Source organism: Talpa europaea (assembly GCF_964194135.1).
Source record: "Talpa europaea genome assembly, chromosome: 15".
NCBI classification, from domain to species: Eukaryota; Metazoa; Chordata; class Mammalia; order Eulipotyphla; family Talpidae; genus Talpa; species Talpa europaea.
The window spans coordinates 4113540-4127011 of NC_140083.1; the positions used below are offsets into that span (position 1 = coordinate 4113540).

The window sequence follows — 13472 nt, forward strand, 5'->3', positions numbered from 1 at the left end:
TAAGTAATTCAGCATGGGTGCCTTAGGGTGCCTTAGATTTTTGCAGTTCAGTCATTAGCATTTCATTTTTGCCTACTTTCCCTACAGGTTTAATAGGGAATAAGGACTTGGTTAGCACTATTGCCAGACAAAGCTTCCAGCCCTCCCCTGGCACTCCAGTGGAATCATGTCAGTGAACACTGGAGTGCAAGCCTTAAGGCCGCAGAGGGTAGGACTCCTTTTCCAGGAAGGGTAAATGATTCAATGAAAGTGCTAGTAAATGCTATGCAAGATTTCTATGTATCATGTAGCCTCCATCAGTCAGATAACAAAGGGCAAGAAAGTGAAACAGCCAGGTTCTCAAATGCCCCCTAGGACAGCACCCAGGTAATTCACAACACCTGCAGGGTGGATGGGGCCAGCGCATTGAAGTAATTCTGCCAAGCAGCCTCAGGAGGGAGGAGGGGTGTAGAGCGCATTAGAAGACGCCACCACCAGGGGAAGCAAAATACCCCTTTATCAGTGACACCTCAAGAGCGCCTTTTCTCAGTGAACCTTAAAGAACATGCGTGTGTACAAAAGTGGAAATGTCTGTCCTACCATGGAGGAGCCACTCACCACTTCTGCTTCCTGCACTGGAACTGCCAGGCAGTGTGTACAGGCGGTGCACAGCAGGGGGCTGAAAAAATGTATGGCAAAGTCTGAAACCAGTATGAAAATCAAAGTATGTCATAAATATGTATTTCTTCTGGGGTATCATGAAGAAATGAAGCTTTTTAAACACCAAGTATGTTACTTTACCTTTTTTGTCTTGACAGTAAATGAGCAACTTACTTATGGAACTATGGGAGAAAGCTTTAACTTGTAAGTAAGACAGCTGCCTTATTAAGGTATAAAGCCTCAGGAGAGGGGTCATACTTACCCAGTTTTAAAGCTCCCAGTGCCCCAGAGCCCTGGATAGCTCATTTCTGGCCGGAGACCCAGACACCTGCAGGCCTCTAGTCTCTCCCAGTCTCACAGATTGCCACTCAAAACTATTGGATGTTTGCTATTTCCTAAAAACACCCCTTGGAGTCCAAGCAGGGACCTGTAATCAGGACACAGAATGCCAGGGTGGGATGGTAAGCCTGGTGGCTTTTCCCGACATCACGCCACCCAGAACTATCTTATCTTACTGGCAAACACTTCTGGTTCATATGGAGTTAAATTAACTTCTCTATATTTATCTTAGTTTTTCTTCTTTTTTTGGCTACATCACTTCCATCTATTTAAGTTCGATGAAATCTTAGTTTACCTTACAAAATAGTTGTGTTGACAAGTTCTTAGTTTTGTCATCTGCAAAACTGATAAACAAGTTTTCATTTTCACCTGAGGAAAAGGTACCCAGACGGAGGCAGCTAAGGACAGCGTTGGGGGGAAGAAGAGGGGGGGCTCCAGTGCTCTGCTGGTGGGTAGATGGGCGGTGACGCATATATATATCCTCGCATCTCAACCGTCTTTGGCTACAGCTGGCCCGAAAAGCTAGCCAATGTCCTGATGTAACCAATACACCCAATTAGCGTTTCCAAGCTACACAAGCCTTACCAAAAGGTAAAGTGAGGCTGGGCAGATAACCTGAGCTGAGTAAGGTTGATTTTCAGAAAGGATTTGTTGTACCTCAGCTCCAAATTTCATTATTCTAGCCAAAAATAACAAATGGAAAGTATCCAAGCACACTGAATCATTGAGCCCTGGTTATTTCGTTAGACCCAGATCAGACTCATCCTCAGAAGACCAGGACATTGCCTACTGAAAAGGACTAGCCTAGCTGGAAAAGAGGCCTTGAAAGAACAGTCAACTGAGTGGCTGTTTATTATGTGAATGTGTTGCTGTTTGACAAAAAAAAAAAAAAAAAAAAAAAAAAAAAAAACAGTCCAACCACAATGCAATTTATTTCTGTTGTAAACCTTGAGAAATGTGAGAGCACCATGGAGAGAGAAAAGTACTGAATTAATTCAAGGTAAAATTTCTTGGTGTCTTTTCACAACCCTTTTTCACTTTGCAAAACAGGAGCGGTGTCTCTCCTGCCCACCTGTCTATGCAGGTGCCTCTTTTTGCCTTTATCCTTTCCCTGATAAATCTGTCCTTTTGAAATGTTAAAAAAAAAAAACGACATAAACGTAGACTAAGGCACTAAATTAACATTTTCATGACTCGCCAATAAAAGTTAACAAAGCCAACAAGGAATTTGTTTAATTCTCTTCCAGCTCTACAGACATAATTCTGCTTTCAACTTCATCACACTTTCATATGGTTTTAGCAGGGGATATACCTCCTCTTCTAAGAATCTCTGTACCTGCCAAAGAGGAGAGCAAATATAAGAGAAAAAACTGTTAAGATGTATATTTGTTTTTGTTTTTTTTTTTCAATCACTGAGACCTAATTTGATAAAGTCTTTACTGCACCACTGAGCTTCCCCCCAAGCAAGCAGCTAACCCTCCATGGCACACACACCAGCCTTCCTCACAACCCATCCTGTTCTCTCTCTTGGGCCTCCCCAAGCGCCAGTTACCCACGTGAAAGTCATTAGTACTTCCTCCCTCATCCTCACCCAAATGGCTCCAAGTGAGAAGCCTCCTAAATAGCCCTGGGACTTCTCCTGTCTGCACCCCACACCGCACTGGCTCCAAGTCCTCACCCACTCTGCATCTGCTACGTCCTACCTTGTTACTGGTCTCCCCACTTGACATCTTTCAAATACAAAACCCCAGCCTGAACTGAATACAAACAGTAAACTTGACCTTTAAGTCCCCTAGGGCACCTGATTGTCCAGCAACACTCCATTGCCTGGAACGTCTCTTATGCTGCATTTGCCATCTCCTCTCAGGAGTGAACCAGATCTGGCTGACAGACTCCTACTTGTCCCTCAGATTCAGCTTAGACATCACGTCCTCCAAGAAGTCTGCCGTGTGTTCTCCCAACTTCTACTATTTTAGGGCTGTTTCCTCCTTTGATCCCAAGAGATAGGTGTCTCTCAATTCCTGCAGGTGCTATTTGGCATTATAATGACCTATTTACAAGTCTCCACCACTAAGCACTGAGCTCCCTGGAGAGGAGGATTATGTGTCCATCTTTAAAGCTCCAGAATTGAAACAAAGTACCTGAACACACACTGAGCACCCTGCCTGCACTTGACGTTTCTAAATTAACTCTTGGGAGTCTCAGTAGAGCCAAGAGGAAAATGACACGTACTAAACACTCATTGCACCAAGCACTACGCCAGGCCCTCAATCAACACAGCCGCCCGACAGATGTCCTTTTCTCCTGTCAGCCGGTAAATGCCACAAGTCAGGAGTGAACCAGATCTGGCTGACAGTAAAGCTCAGTCTCTGCCCAGCACACCATCTGCTCTCAACCAAAAGAGAATCCTGAGAATTCCATGGAGGAAATACTCTGGGCAGCTCAAAACAATCCAGGCCCCTACATCTTAGCCACCAAGCGGCTCTGGATTCTAAGACACCCCATTCCCACCACTCCTCCTATAAAGTGGAAACAGTAAAGAGTGTTCCAGGCTGCACAGCCCAGCAGTGCAGGGAGAACCCTGGGTCAAACCTCGGACCCGGGAGCAACCTGATGCTTACCTGTTGGGGTGCACGGCCAGTGAAGGAGGACGGATCTAGTAAATGGTCCAACTGGGAGTGAATGGGACTGAAGTAGGCATCGGCCTGGATGCGCTTGATGAGATCATTGTCACCCCCTTCCTGCTTGACTACCGCGGCTGCCTGCTGGGAAAGCACTCTAATTTTCTCATGGCAATCCTGGAAGACAGTGAGGGGGGTGCTGGTTAACCACCGACAGGGCCTGTGAGCATCTTGAGTCACACAGCACTCCATACAAGTGTCTGTGCCCCTCCAGGTTGAGGTGGTTCCTCTCAAAGTCAGACTCCAGCGAGACCCTGTCTCTCTGACCACTGGATGGTGTGACACTGATGCCTGCCTCATGCCGGCACCTCAGAAGCCTCCCAAACCACCTTCTAACGTGTGCTGTTGATGCCCCACTGACTGCTTCCTATGGGAAGTCAGACCCAATTCATTTACCGAGAGGGGACCTTCCCTACAAGCGAGTGATTCACTTTTACTAACCAGGTTCATCTCAATCACCAGAGACAAGCCTGTTTTGTGGTAGAATGAGGTCAGTGCTCTGAACCAGTATGAGGATAAAGGGGCCTGCCTTTCATCCATTCCTCTTCAGGAGGCAGAGCAGGCGGACGGGGCACTCAATCTAAGAGCATGAGGATCACAAACCTGGCGGTTGCCCCCAGCTTTCACCATGGCCATGATGATGTTCTCTGTGGCCATGAAAGGCAGCTCCTGCCGAATGCGCCGCTCAATCACCTAGGAGGAGGAAGGGCCAGGAAAGGTTACAAACTCACACACCCAGTAAGAAGCCGGCACCATCCAGCAACCTGCACAGCAGGCCTATGGACTACATTCATGAAGAAAGTGGAATGCAATGATCATTCTACACTGTTTTTCAAATTTTCTAATTCAGAGTATTATTTTGATTTTAAAAAGGAGCAATGATTTAAGTTTTAAAAAATTGCTTCATCAGAAGTCCTAAAACCTCAAGTTTGTTCAATTTTAGTGCCCAACCTCAAAATCCAAGTACCTGAAGGACATGAACCACCTGCCTCAGGTACTTATAGAGAGGCAAATGGAACAGCCTGCTCTGCTGGCTGCTGCAGAGCTGACAAGTCAGCGGGCAGGCTGTGTAAGTTAATGTGAAGTGTTTTTCTCAAATGTGCCTATGAATTTCAGAGCAAGTCAGTTCCCTAGGTGTAGTGGCAGGAAGGGCCAGAGCAGGATCTCTATGACTGAGCGGACGGGTGGAGGAGAGTCCTGGAGCCCTCAGTGGCTTTTTCAGGCTTCTATTGGGATTTACCAGGTACACGGCAGGCAGGGGTGCCAGCAGGCTGGGAGGCTGGCAGGCCTCCCAGTTCCCAGGGAATCTTCACTCTGTCTGTGCTCTCTTGTTCTGGTTGCTCTTTCGTTCTCTGTTCTGCTCTGCTGACATTCCCGTGACGCTGCCCTTATAAGCCCCATCTCAGCCCAGGTGTACCTGGTTACAAATGCCCACAACCTACTCCAGGTGCCCGCCATCAGGCATGCATTCAGGACCACAGGGTTCCATCATCAATCCTAAAGGTGGGAGGGCAGAAAAACCTGATACTTTACTTACCCTACACTAGGGCTTATGTCACAACTGAAAACAGAGCTCAGGTTGGAAAGCTCTACTGGACCAGGAAAGAGTCCCCCCAATATACTCACTCCAGGGTGGGAAAAGGTCACCCACATTCCAACCCTTCCCTCATATTTGCCTTTTAACTGAGAGGCTCTTACTTTGGGGTAGATCACCAATCCTTCAGAAATATTTTGCAGAGTATTCAATATAGCATCTGCAGTGAGAAAAGCTTCCGCCAAACTGATCCGTCTAGAAAGCAAACAGCCAATTTGTTATCCCTTTAAACAAATTAACTTCAGTGAAATGCAAGGTATGTTCCAGAAAGTTGCCCTACTGTCTTCTTATGCCACATAAACTTCTTAGACAACTTCTTTCAATCTCACATCTTCAACTACTCCAATATCCTCATGACCCTCAAATCTAGCACCTCTATCTAGTCCAGATCATTTGCCCAATAGCCAGACCACATAGTTCAAGAGCTCCACCTAGTGGACCTGCTGGTACTGCAAGCCTCAATGAATTCAGCTCCAATCTGCTCCTCTCCCAGCAGCACCTGACTCAACAAATAGCACTGGCACCTCTAATACTGAACAACTTACTCCAGGCAACCACGCAGGACAGTCAACCTGCCACTGAGTTTACACCCATATATTTCCTCCTCAGTGGCAGGGCAACTGTGGACAAAGCTTTTAAAAGTGGCCTTTGGAGGAGCCTCCCTGGTGGCACAAAGGGTTAAGCACCGCACTATGAAGCGATCTGCAGCCTCTGTAGCGCGAGTTCAATCCCCAGCCGGCCAGGGAACAACCCACATGGCACAGCAGACCTCTCCTGACTTGCCCGCTGCTCCCCTCAGCAGTGTGTTTCAGTTGATCTGCCTATTTTGCAACCCACTGTCACTGTGAATCCTCTCATCCCCCACACCTCTGGCCTATACCCCAATTCTTGTATGCATAAACAAATACATCTTTTAAAAAAATTAAATGAAAGTAGCCTCCCCACTTGTTCGGACCAGAGCTGTGCCGCCTTACAACTGATTCTCCAAATGGCTACAGGGTGTTTCAGCAGGCTCATCTGATCAGGCCACACCCTAAAAACCACTTCAGGGCCTCCCGGGGGGCGCAGCGGTTGAGTGCTGGGTTGCTAAGCTGCCCGCAGCCTCTGCAGCGCCGGTTCGATCCCCGGCTGCTCCCCGGCCACCGGAGGAGGGTCCCGCATGGTGCGCAGACCTCTCCCGCCGCCCGCTGCTCCCCTCAGCAGTGTACTTCGGTCCTTCTGCCTGTTCTGCTCCCCGCTCTGTCTCTGGTGAATTCTCTCACCCTCCCGCACTTCTGACTGTACCCAGTGCTTGTATAAATAAATAAATTTAAAAACAAACAAGCAAACAAAAAAAACCACTTCATCCAATGGTGAACTTCTGAGTGAGTTCAGAGGGTGTATTCCCACAGATAAACTCTGGATTATGCATGGACCCCAGAGAGCTAGCTTTGACTACATGTCCTTTTCCACTCAAGAAATCCCAGCACAATGCAGGGAAACCAGGCTTTCTGGATCTACTTTACACATATACACACACCCATAAGGTAGAAGTGGTACCTTTTTGTGACAAATTACTTCTGGCCCACCTCCTAACTAGCAAAGATGTCACTGTGCCAAGACACAACAGCTGGTATCAGAACAAGTTAAACTCCCTCTCAGGGCCTTTCAGGAACTGGCTACTACCTGAAGTAACGCCCCATCTCATCTCTTGCCAACGCACACCCCATTCCCCAGTGCTATCGATTTATTAGTAACTCCCTAAACTGTTCTTTCTCCTCCTTTTGGGCCTTTATAAAAACTCCCAATTTTGTTTAAATGTCTTGAGAAGTGCCTGAATCTAGTAAGCCTTAGAGCACCACCCACTCTTTGACATTATCCCTGAGTCCTCCACCACTTCTCTTTGCTCCCCCCGAGTGCCCTGCATACACTGCGCGACCCTGCTCCACAGACCTGTTGGCACTATCGTCCAGGGTGCGCTCCAACCACTGCACAGCAGCTGTCTGCAGCGGGTTCATGACGAGGGTGATGAGGTGCCGGGCCAGGCTGCAGCATCGCTCAGCGCGCATAGGGTTCCGCTTGTATGCCATGGCGCTGGAGCCTGCGTGGAAGCAGGGGCTTCAGAGGCCTGCGAGTACGCAGGGAGAGCTATTCACACGCCCGCCAGCCTCCCAGTCTCCACACTGCCCCAGACTTTACACCATACTCACCAATCTGCTGTTTCTCAAAGGGCTCCTCCATCTCCTTCAGGTGTGCCAGGAGTCGTATGTCGCTGCAAATCTGGGGGAAAGCATGGCATAGGTGTCAGTCCACACCCGTGCAGCAACCTGGGGTCAGGGCTCGAGCTGATGCTGGGCTGAAGATCCTCCAGTGCTCCTGGACAGCATCTTACTCAGGCTTTTCTTGGCTCCTGAAGAGCAGAATGACAAATTCAGGGGGCTTCCCTGGTGGCGCAGGGGTTAAGTCTCAGTGCTATCGAGCTATCACCAGCCACTGAAGCACGAGTTCGATCCCTGGCCAGGGACCTAACCCACATGGCGCTGCAGACCTCTTCTGTCTCCCTGCTGCTTCCCTCAGCAGTGTATTTCAGTCAGTCAGTCTGCCTGTTCTGTTCCCCACTCTGTGTCTGGTGAATCCTCTCACCTTTCTGCACCTCTGACCTACACCCTAGTTCTTGCATGCATAAATAAAAATAAATCTTCAAAAAAAAAAAAAAGAACGACAAATGCTGGGAGGAAGCAGGTGTTTTGATGAGGCACTGCTTATAACAGCATGGAGGGACGACGGCATTATGAACTTTAATGAGAATGCCAACAGCAGTCCTTCCCTTGAACACACCTTAATTTGAGCGACTTTATTATTTTTTTTTTAATAGAGGCATGTTTTATTTATTTATTTGTTTGTTTGTTTGTTTGTTTTTTGTTTATACATGCACTGGGTACAGTCAGAAGCGCAGGAGGGTGAGAGAATTCACCAGAGCCAGAGCAGGGAGCAGAGCAGGCAGAAGGACCGAAGTACACTGCTGAGGGGAGCAGCGGGCGGCAAGAGAGGTCTGCGCGCCATGTGGGACCCTCCTCCGGTGGCCGGGGAGCAGCCGGGGATTGAACCGGCGCCGCAGAGGCCGCAGGCAGCTTCGCAACCCAGCGCTCAACCACTGCGCCACCAGGGAGGCCCGCGACTTTATTTTTTTTTAAGATTTTTTTTTTTTTTTTTTGGCCTATGGGGGGTGAGAGGATTCAATCAGAGATAGAATGGGGAGCAGAACAGGCGGATCTACTGAAATAATGAGGGGAGCAGTGGGCGAGACAGGAGAGGTCTGCTGCATGTGGGTCAGCTCCTTGGCCGGGGACTGAACTCAAGCTTCAGTGGTGGTAGCACTGAGACTTAACCCCTAGGCCATCAGAGGCCCATGAGACCTTATTTATGGGTCCCAAATTGTTAAGACTGATGTTGACATCTCTTGAGAGAGTTGATTAAATAAGTCTGAGCTCATCTGGTCTGTTTGTGGTATGCAGAGCTCTCATCCCTGTCCCCTACAAGCTGCCCCACTCACCTTGTGCACAGACGCCCCCAAGCTAGCCAGTGCTAACAGCACCTCAACATCCACTTTTCGTGTGTAGGTCTGCCCTGTGATGATGAAAGCTCTGGAAATAAATAGAAAAGAGTCTTTGGTTTTACAGGTTTATAAGTCACACTGAGCTGCGAGGAATGCAATAACTAGCTGCTGAATGACTGTTCTTCCACCCACCTCCCGGTCCTGACAGCTGTCCTGACCTGAGAGGTACACATGGTCTAGGGCACCTACATCCTGCCACAGCTTGATGGAGGTACCTGGAAGCAGCAGCCAATGTGGGATCTAATGGCCTTAATTGGGAACCCATTTAAACCAGCTCACTGGAGGCTTTCAGTGAAGGAATGAAACCACCACCAACATGGGCAAGGCTAGTTTAAAAACTCAGAAATAAGTTGCTCCCTTTTTTATTGTGGATTCAGAATCGAGACAGTAAGAAAACTCAGGCCAGAGATGGCAGGAATTCTGGAAGAACAAAGGAAGAAAAAGCTAAGCCACTGGGAGTCCAAAACCTTTCTCAGTTACCTACCTCTTAAATCCTGCCTTTTCTGTCACCATCTTGTCAAGCTGCTCTACCTGGGAAAGAAAAGACATCCCTATAGAAACCCAGGGTGTCTAGCTTGAGCACACTGTGAGGTTGCACCCTGCCCAGGTTTCCACTCACTTCCTGCGGTCCAAAGACCCCGACCATTGTGAGCGCTCCCTACCACCTGGTGCTCCCACCGCAGAGGCGGCTTTCAGGATACCTTCTGGTGGTCTCCTTCAAAGAGCTGCAGGAAGCTGGCCTGAGTGCCCGTGGTGCCCTTCACTCCTCGGAAGCGCAAGTCATCCTGGACACGCTTCAGGTTCTGGAGATCCATGCAAAGGTCCTGAATCCAAAGGCAGCAGCGCTTCCCAACTGTGGTCAACTGAGCAGGCCTGAAAGCAACCCAGAGAATATGGAAGCCTCGCACCAAGGGCTCACTCTCAGACACTGCACTGTTTCCCCCAATAACCACTGTTACTTATGGGAAGGAGTAAAGGAGAAACCAGTAGAGACTAAATAAGAGCTAAAAAGCTTAAGCAAATAGTAGTTCAGGAGATTCAAAGTCAGTTATAAACAGTCGAAGGTTATAAAACTAATGGGCTCAGCTGGAGATCGAACTCGTGCTGCAGTGGCTGCTGATAGCTTGACAGTACTGTGTCTTTAACCCCCGCGCCACCAGGGAGGCCTCAGAAATTTATTTTTTTGTCCATCAACATTTTAACAAAAGAAGGTTGAACAAAACGGCATTAATTCAAGGACGTGCTGCTATCAGGTTCATTCCTCATAAGCATCCCAAGTTAGCTGCTTGATCTGCATTTTGACAGTTCACCTTAAAGTTTCCATGGAGGAGAAAGAACTAAATAATAAATGAAAGCCAGGGCCTCCCTGGTGGCGCAGCAGTTGAGCGCTGGGTTGCGAAGCTGCCCGCGGCCTCTGTGGCGCCGGTTCGATCCCCGGCTGCTCCCCGGCCACCGGAGGAGGGTCCCACATGGCGCGCAGACCTCTCCTGCCACCCGCTGCTCCCCTCAGCAGTGTCCTTCGGTCCTTCTGCCTGCTCTGCTCCCCGCTCTGGCTCTGGTGAATTCTCTCACCCTCCCGCGCTTCTGACTGTACCCAGTGCATGTATAAACAAAAACGAACAAATAAATAAATAAATAAATAAAACATGCCTCTAAAAAAAAAAAAATAAATAAATGAAAGCCAGATGCACATAAACAAGCCCAGTTTCCAAGAAGCGATCACTTACTGGAAATGGGTGAACCCCAAGGCGGGAAGAGCGGCATGCTCCTTGGCAAAGTCAGCAAGCCGAGAGATCACTCTGGCGAGCTACAGCAGAGACCACATGGGGGAAAGGGGAAGGGAGTGAATTTAGGTTGAGCTCCTCACATGGTCAGAAACTAAACTGTTACACTTTACACAAAATCACACCTCCAGTTCAAGAAGCAGAAGCCCTATCTTTTCAGCTTGTGTCCTAAAGTGTCTTGAAGAGTTCACAGCAACAAAAACTTTTCCTACACAATTTTACGACCACTGACCATGCAGACAAACAGGACAACCTCATAAATCTGGCCCACATATTTCAACTACATGCTGTCGACTGTATGTACTTCCCTTAGAAGGCTATGCTTAGAAAGCATTTACTTAAAAACAATTTTACTCAAGAAAAGTCACTTAGTTCTACAGATGATTGCTCACCTGAAAAAAGAATACTCTAATTAGATTTACGTGAATTCACACACATAAGTGGTGCCCATTTTCTATCAGAGAATCTAGGAAACTTCTGCCCACGCCTTACCTTTGGCAAAAGCAGGTTGGATGCATTTCTAAGAATAATGAGGTCCTACAAGAGAAAATGCAAGTTGTACATTAAATAGTTTTGCCCAAACAAATCACGCACAGCATTTTCTGGCACTCATGACTGGGCCTCTCGGAGAACTACCAAGCTCACTGCAAGAGCTGGAGATGCTGACACTACCAGAAGAGCAGACTACACTGCACCATGTGGGTTAGCTTCCTGGCTGGGGATCAAACTTATGTTGTAGGGGCTGCGGATAGCTTCATAATGCTGAGACTTAACTCCCTGCGCCACCAAGGAGGTCCCTACGTGGCTTCTTTCTGAATCGGGAATTTATCTGGAATGGAACGTCTGGTCCCACAGGTACACTATGATTAAGGGCACTGCTTTGGGGCCATTCTATTTGCGTTTATACTCTTTCTAGCAGCATGACCTTGGGCAAGCTCTTCAATCTCTTTTTAAATCTCAATGCAGAATTGAGATAAGGAAACTAGTCCCCAAGAGTCTATATAGATTCCATTTATATGAAATTTCTAGAACAGGCTAAACTACAGAGACAAGAGGCAGGTCAGTAGTTGTCTGTGATTGGAAGCAGGAGTGGAGAATGACTGTACACAGGCAAGACAAAGCCAGGTGAGGGATGTACTCTCAAACTTTAGTGTGGTGAAGGTCAAATGAATGCATAAATTAACTAGAACTCAGAACCATACATTTAAGTAAGCTTTATTCAATAGTGCTGGCTGAAAATGGAGATCACAGCCTCTGCCTCTCAGGGTGGTTGTGAAGAATAAATGAGTAATATATACAAAGTGCTCAGAATAGTGCAAAGCACCTAAAACCGCTTAGAAAGCACTTGCTGTTGCTTTCCACGTTTGCCTCTAAGACACTTAGGCCAACGAACATTTCATTTAAGAATTATAATGCAGGGGCCTCCGCTGGTGGCGCAGCGGTTGAGCGCTGGGCTACGTAGCTGCCCGCGGCATCGGCAGCGCTGGTTTGATCCCTGGCCGCCAGCGAGGGTCCCACATGGTTTGAAGACTTCTGCCATGCCCGCTGCTCCCCTCAGCAGTGTATTTCGTCAGTCTGTCTGTTGTGTTCCCTGCTCTGGCTCTGGTGTATTCTCTCACCCTTCTGCGCTTCTGACTGTACCCAGTGCTTGTATAAATAAACAAATCAATCTTGAAAAAGAAAAAGAATTATAATGCAGGGACCTCCCTGATGGCTTGGGAGGTAAGTCTCAACTTAGCACTATCACTGTGATGGCCTGAGTACGATCCCCGGCCAGGGAGCTGACCCACATGGCGCAGCAGACCTCTTCTGCCTCACCTGCTGCTCCCCTCAGCAGTGTATTTCAGTGGCTCTGCCTGTTCTACTCTATACTCTCTGGTGGGTCCTCTCACCCCCTGCACGTCTGGCCTACACCCCAGTTCTTCTATGCAAAATAAATAAATCTTTAAAAAAAAAGTTCATTAATATTCTTTAAAAAAAAAAAAATGATGCACTCCTCTGTCACAGCAGTTATAAAAGACTTTGGAAGGAAAATTACCTCGCCAACTAAAAGGCTAAAGAGGTGACTTCTGTCCAACATATCAATGCATAAGTGCAATCTGGAGGTCACTTAGGATCTCAGAGCTGAGACAAGAAAGATGCCAAAAGCAGGAAATTCATGAGCACTGAGATACCCCTAACACTAAAGATCTATGCAACTCCCGAAATTGAACAAAATCAAATAAAATTTATTAACACATAAAGACTGAGTCCTACATGGAAACAAAACAACACAGGCCCGTACTGTATTGTCTCCAACATAGCAAGAGGTGGCACCAAGGTGAATAATGCCCGCAGCTTTTGGACAGCAGTGGCCAAACGTGTGTACGTGAGCCATCACATCATGCCGTAACTGTTTCTCTTCCTCAGCTGCCATCTTGAAGTCGATGTTGTCCAGATTTGACTTCATTTCCTGGATTTGTTCATCCGTTATAGGCAATCCCAATGTCTGCAGAACAAGCAAAATGAAATAGAATAACTTCAGGTATGCAATTATTACAACTGAGCTGATACCATGAAAATAACTGGCTCATCTTAGCATTTATGCCTTACCTCCCAATTCGTAAATTAACATGGGGTAACCAAATTAACTTGGGGTAACCAAGTTAAAAGTACACAGGGATGGATGACTTTCTCAAGGAATCACGGTAAATTACACATGTAAGGTCCAACACACACATATGTAACAAAGGAATTCTGATCTTGGTTCCCTCTGTCCCATGTCCCTCACATTCTGGTCTCTCGGCCCAAATGTCATCTCCTCAGAGGTCCTTCCTGATCACAACGGGAAATACCCACCC

The 13472-nt window shown here is 47.5% G+C and overlaps 1 protein-coding gene across 3 annotated transcripts; it reads right to left on the bottom strand.

Annotated features, from left to right (window-relative positions):
- Positions 1 to 2227: 2227 nt before the first annotated feature.
- On the bottom strand, positions 2228 to 13096 carry ADSL (adenylosuccinate lyase; the record flags this gene model as incomplete). 3 transcript variants are annotated; one of them, XM_084255691.1, is made up of 12 exons in its annotated part: positions 12917 to 13096; positions 11125 to 11169; positions 10576 to 10655; positions 9550 to 9721; positions 9333 to 9379; positions 8786 to 8876; positions 7443 to 7512; positions 7186 to 7333; positions 5358 to 5448; positions 4263 to 4352; positions 3600 to 3776; positions 2228 to 2314 (listed from the first exon to the last, which is right to left on the bottom strand). In XM_084255691.1, the coding sequence occupies exons 1-12, from the start codon at positions 13079 to 13081 to the stop codon at positions 2228 to 2230; spliced, it is 1263 nt and encodes a 420-aa protein (XP_084111817.1). In that variant the 5' UTR covers positions 13082 to 13096. The 3 variants fall into 3 exon arrangements, with proteins under 3 accessions (XP_084111817.1, XP_084111818.1, XP_084111819.1); XM_084255692.1 differs by lacking the exon at positions 11125 to 11169; XM_084255693.1 differs by lacking the exon at positions 3600 to 3776.
- Positions 13097 to 13472: the final 376 nt, after the last annotated feature.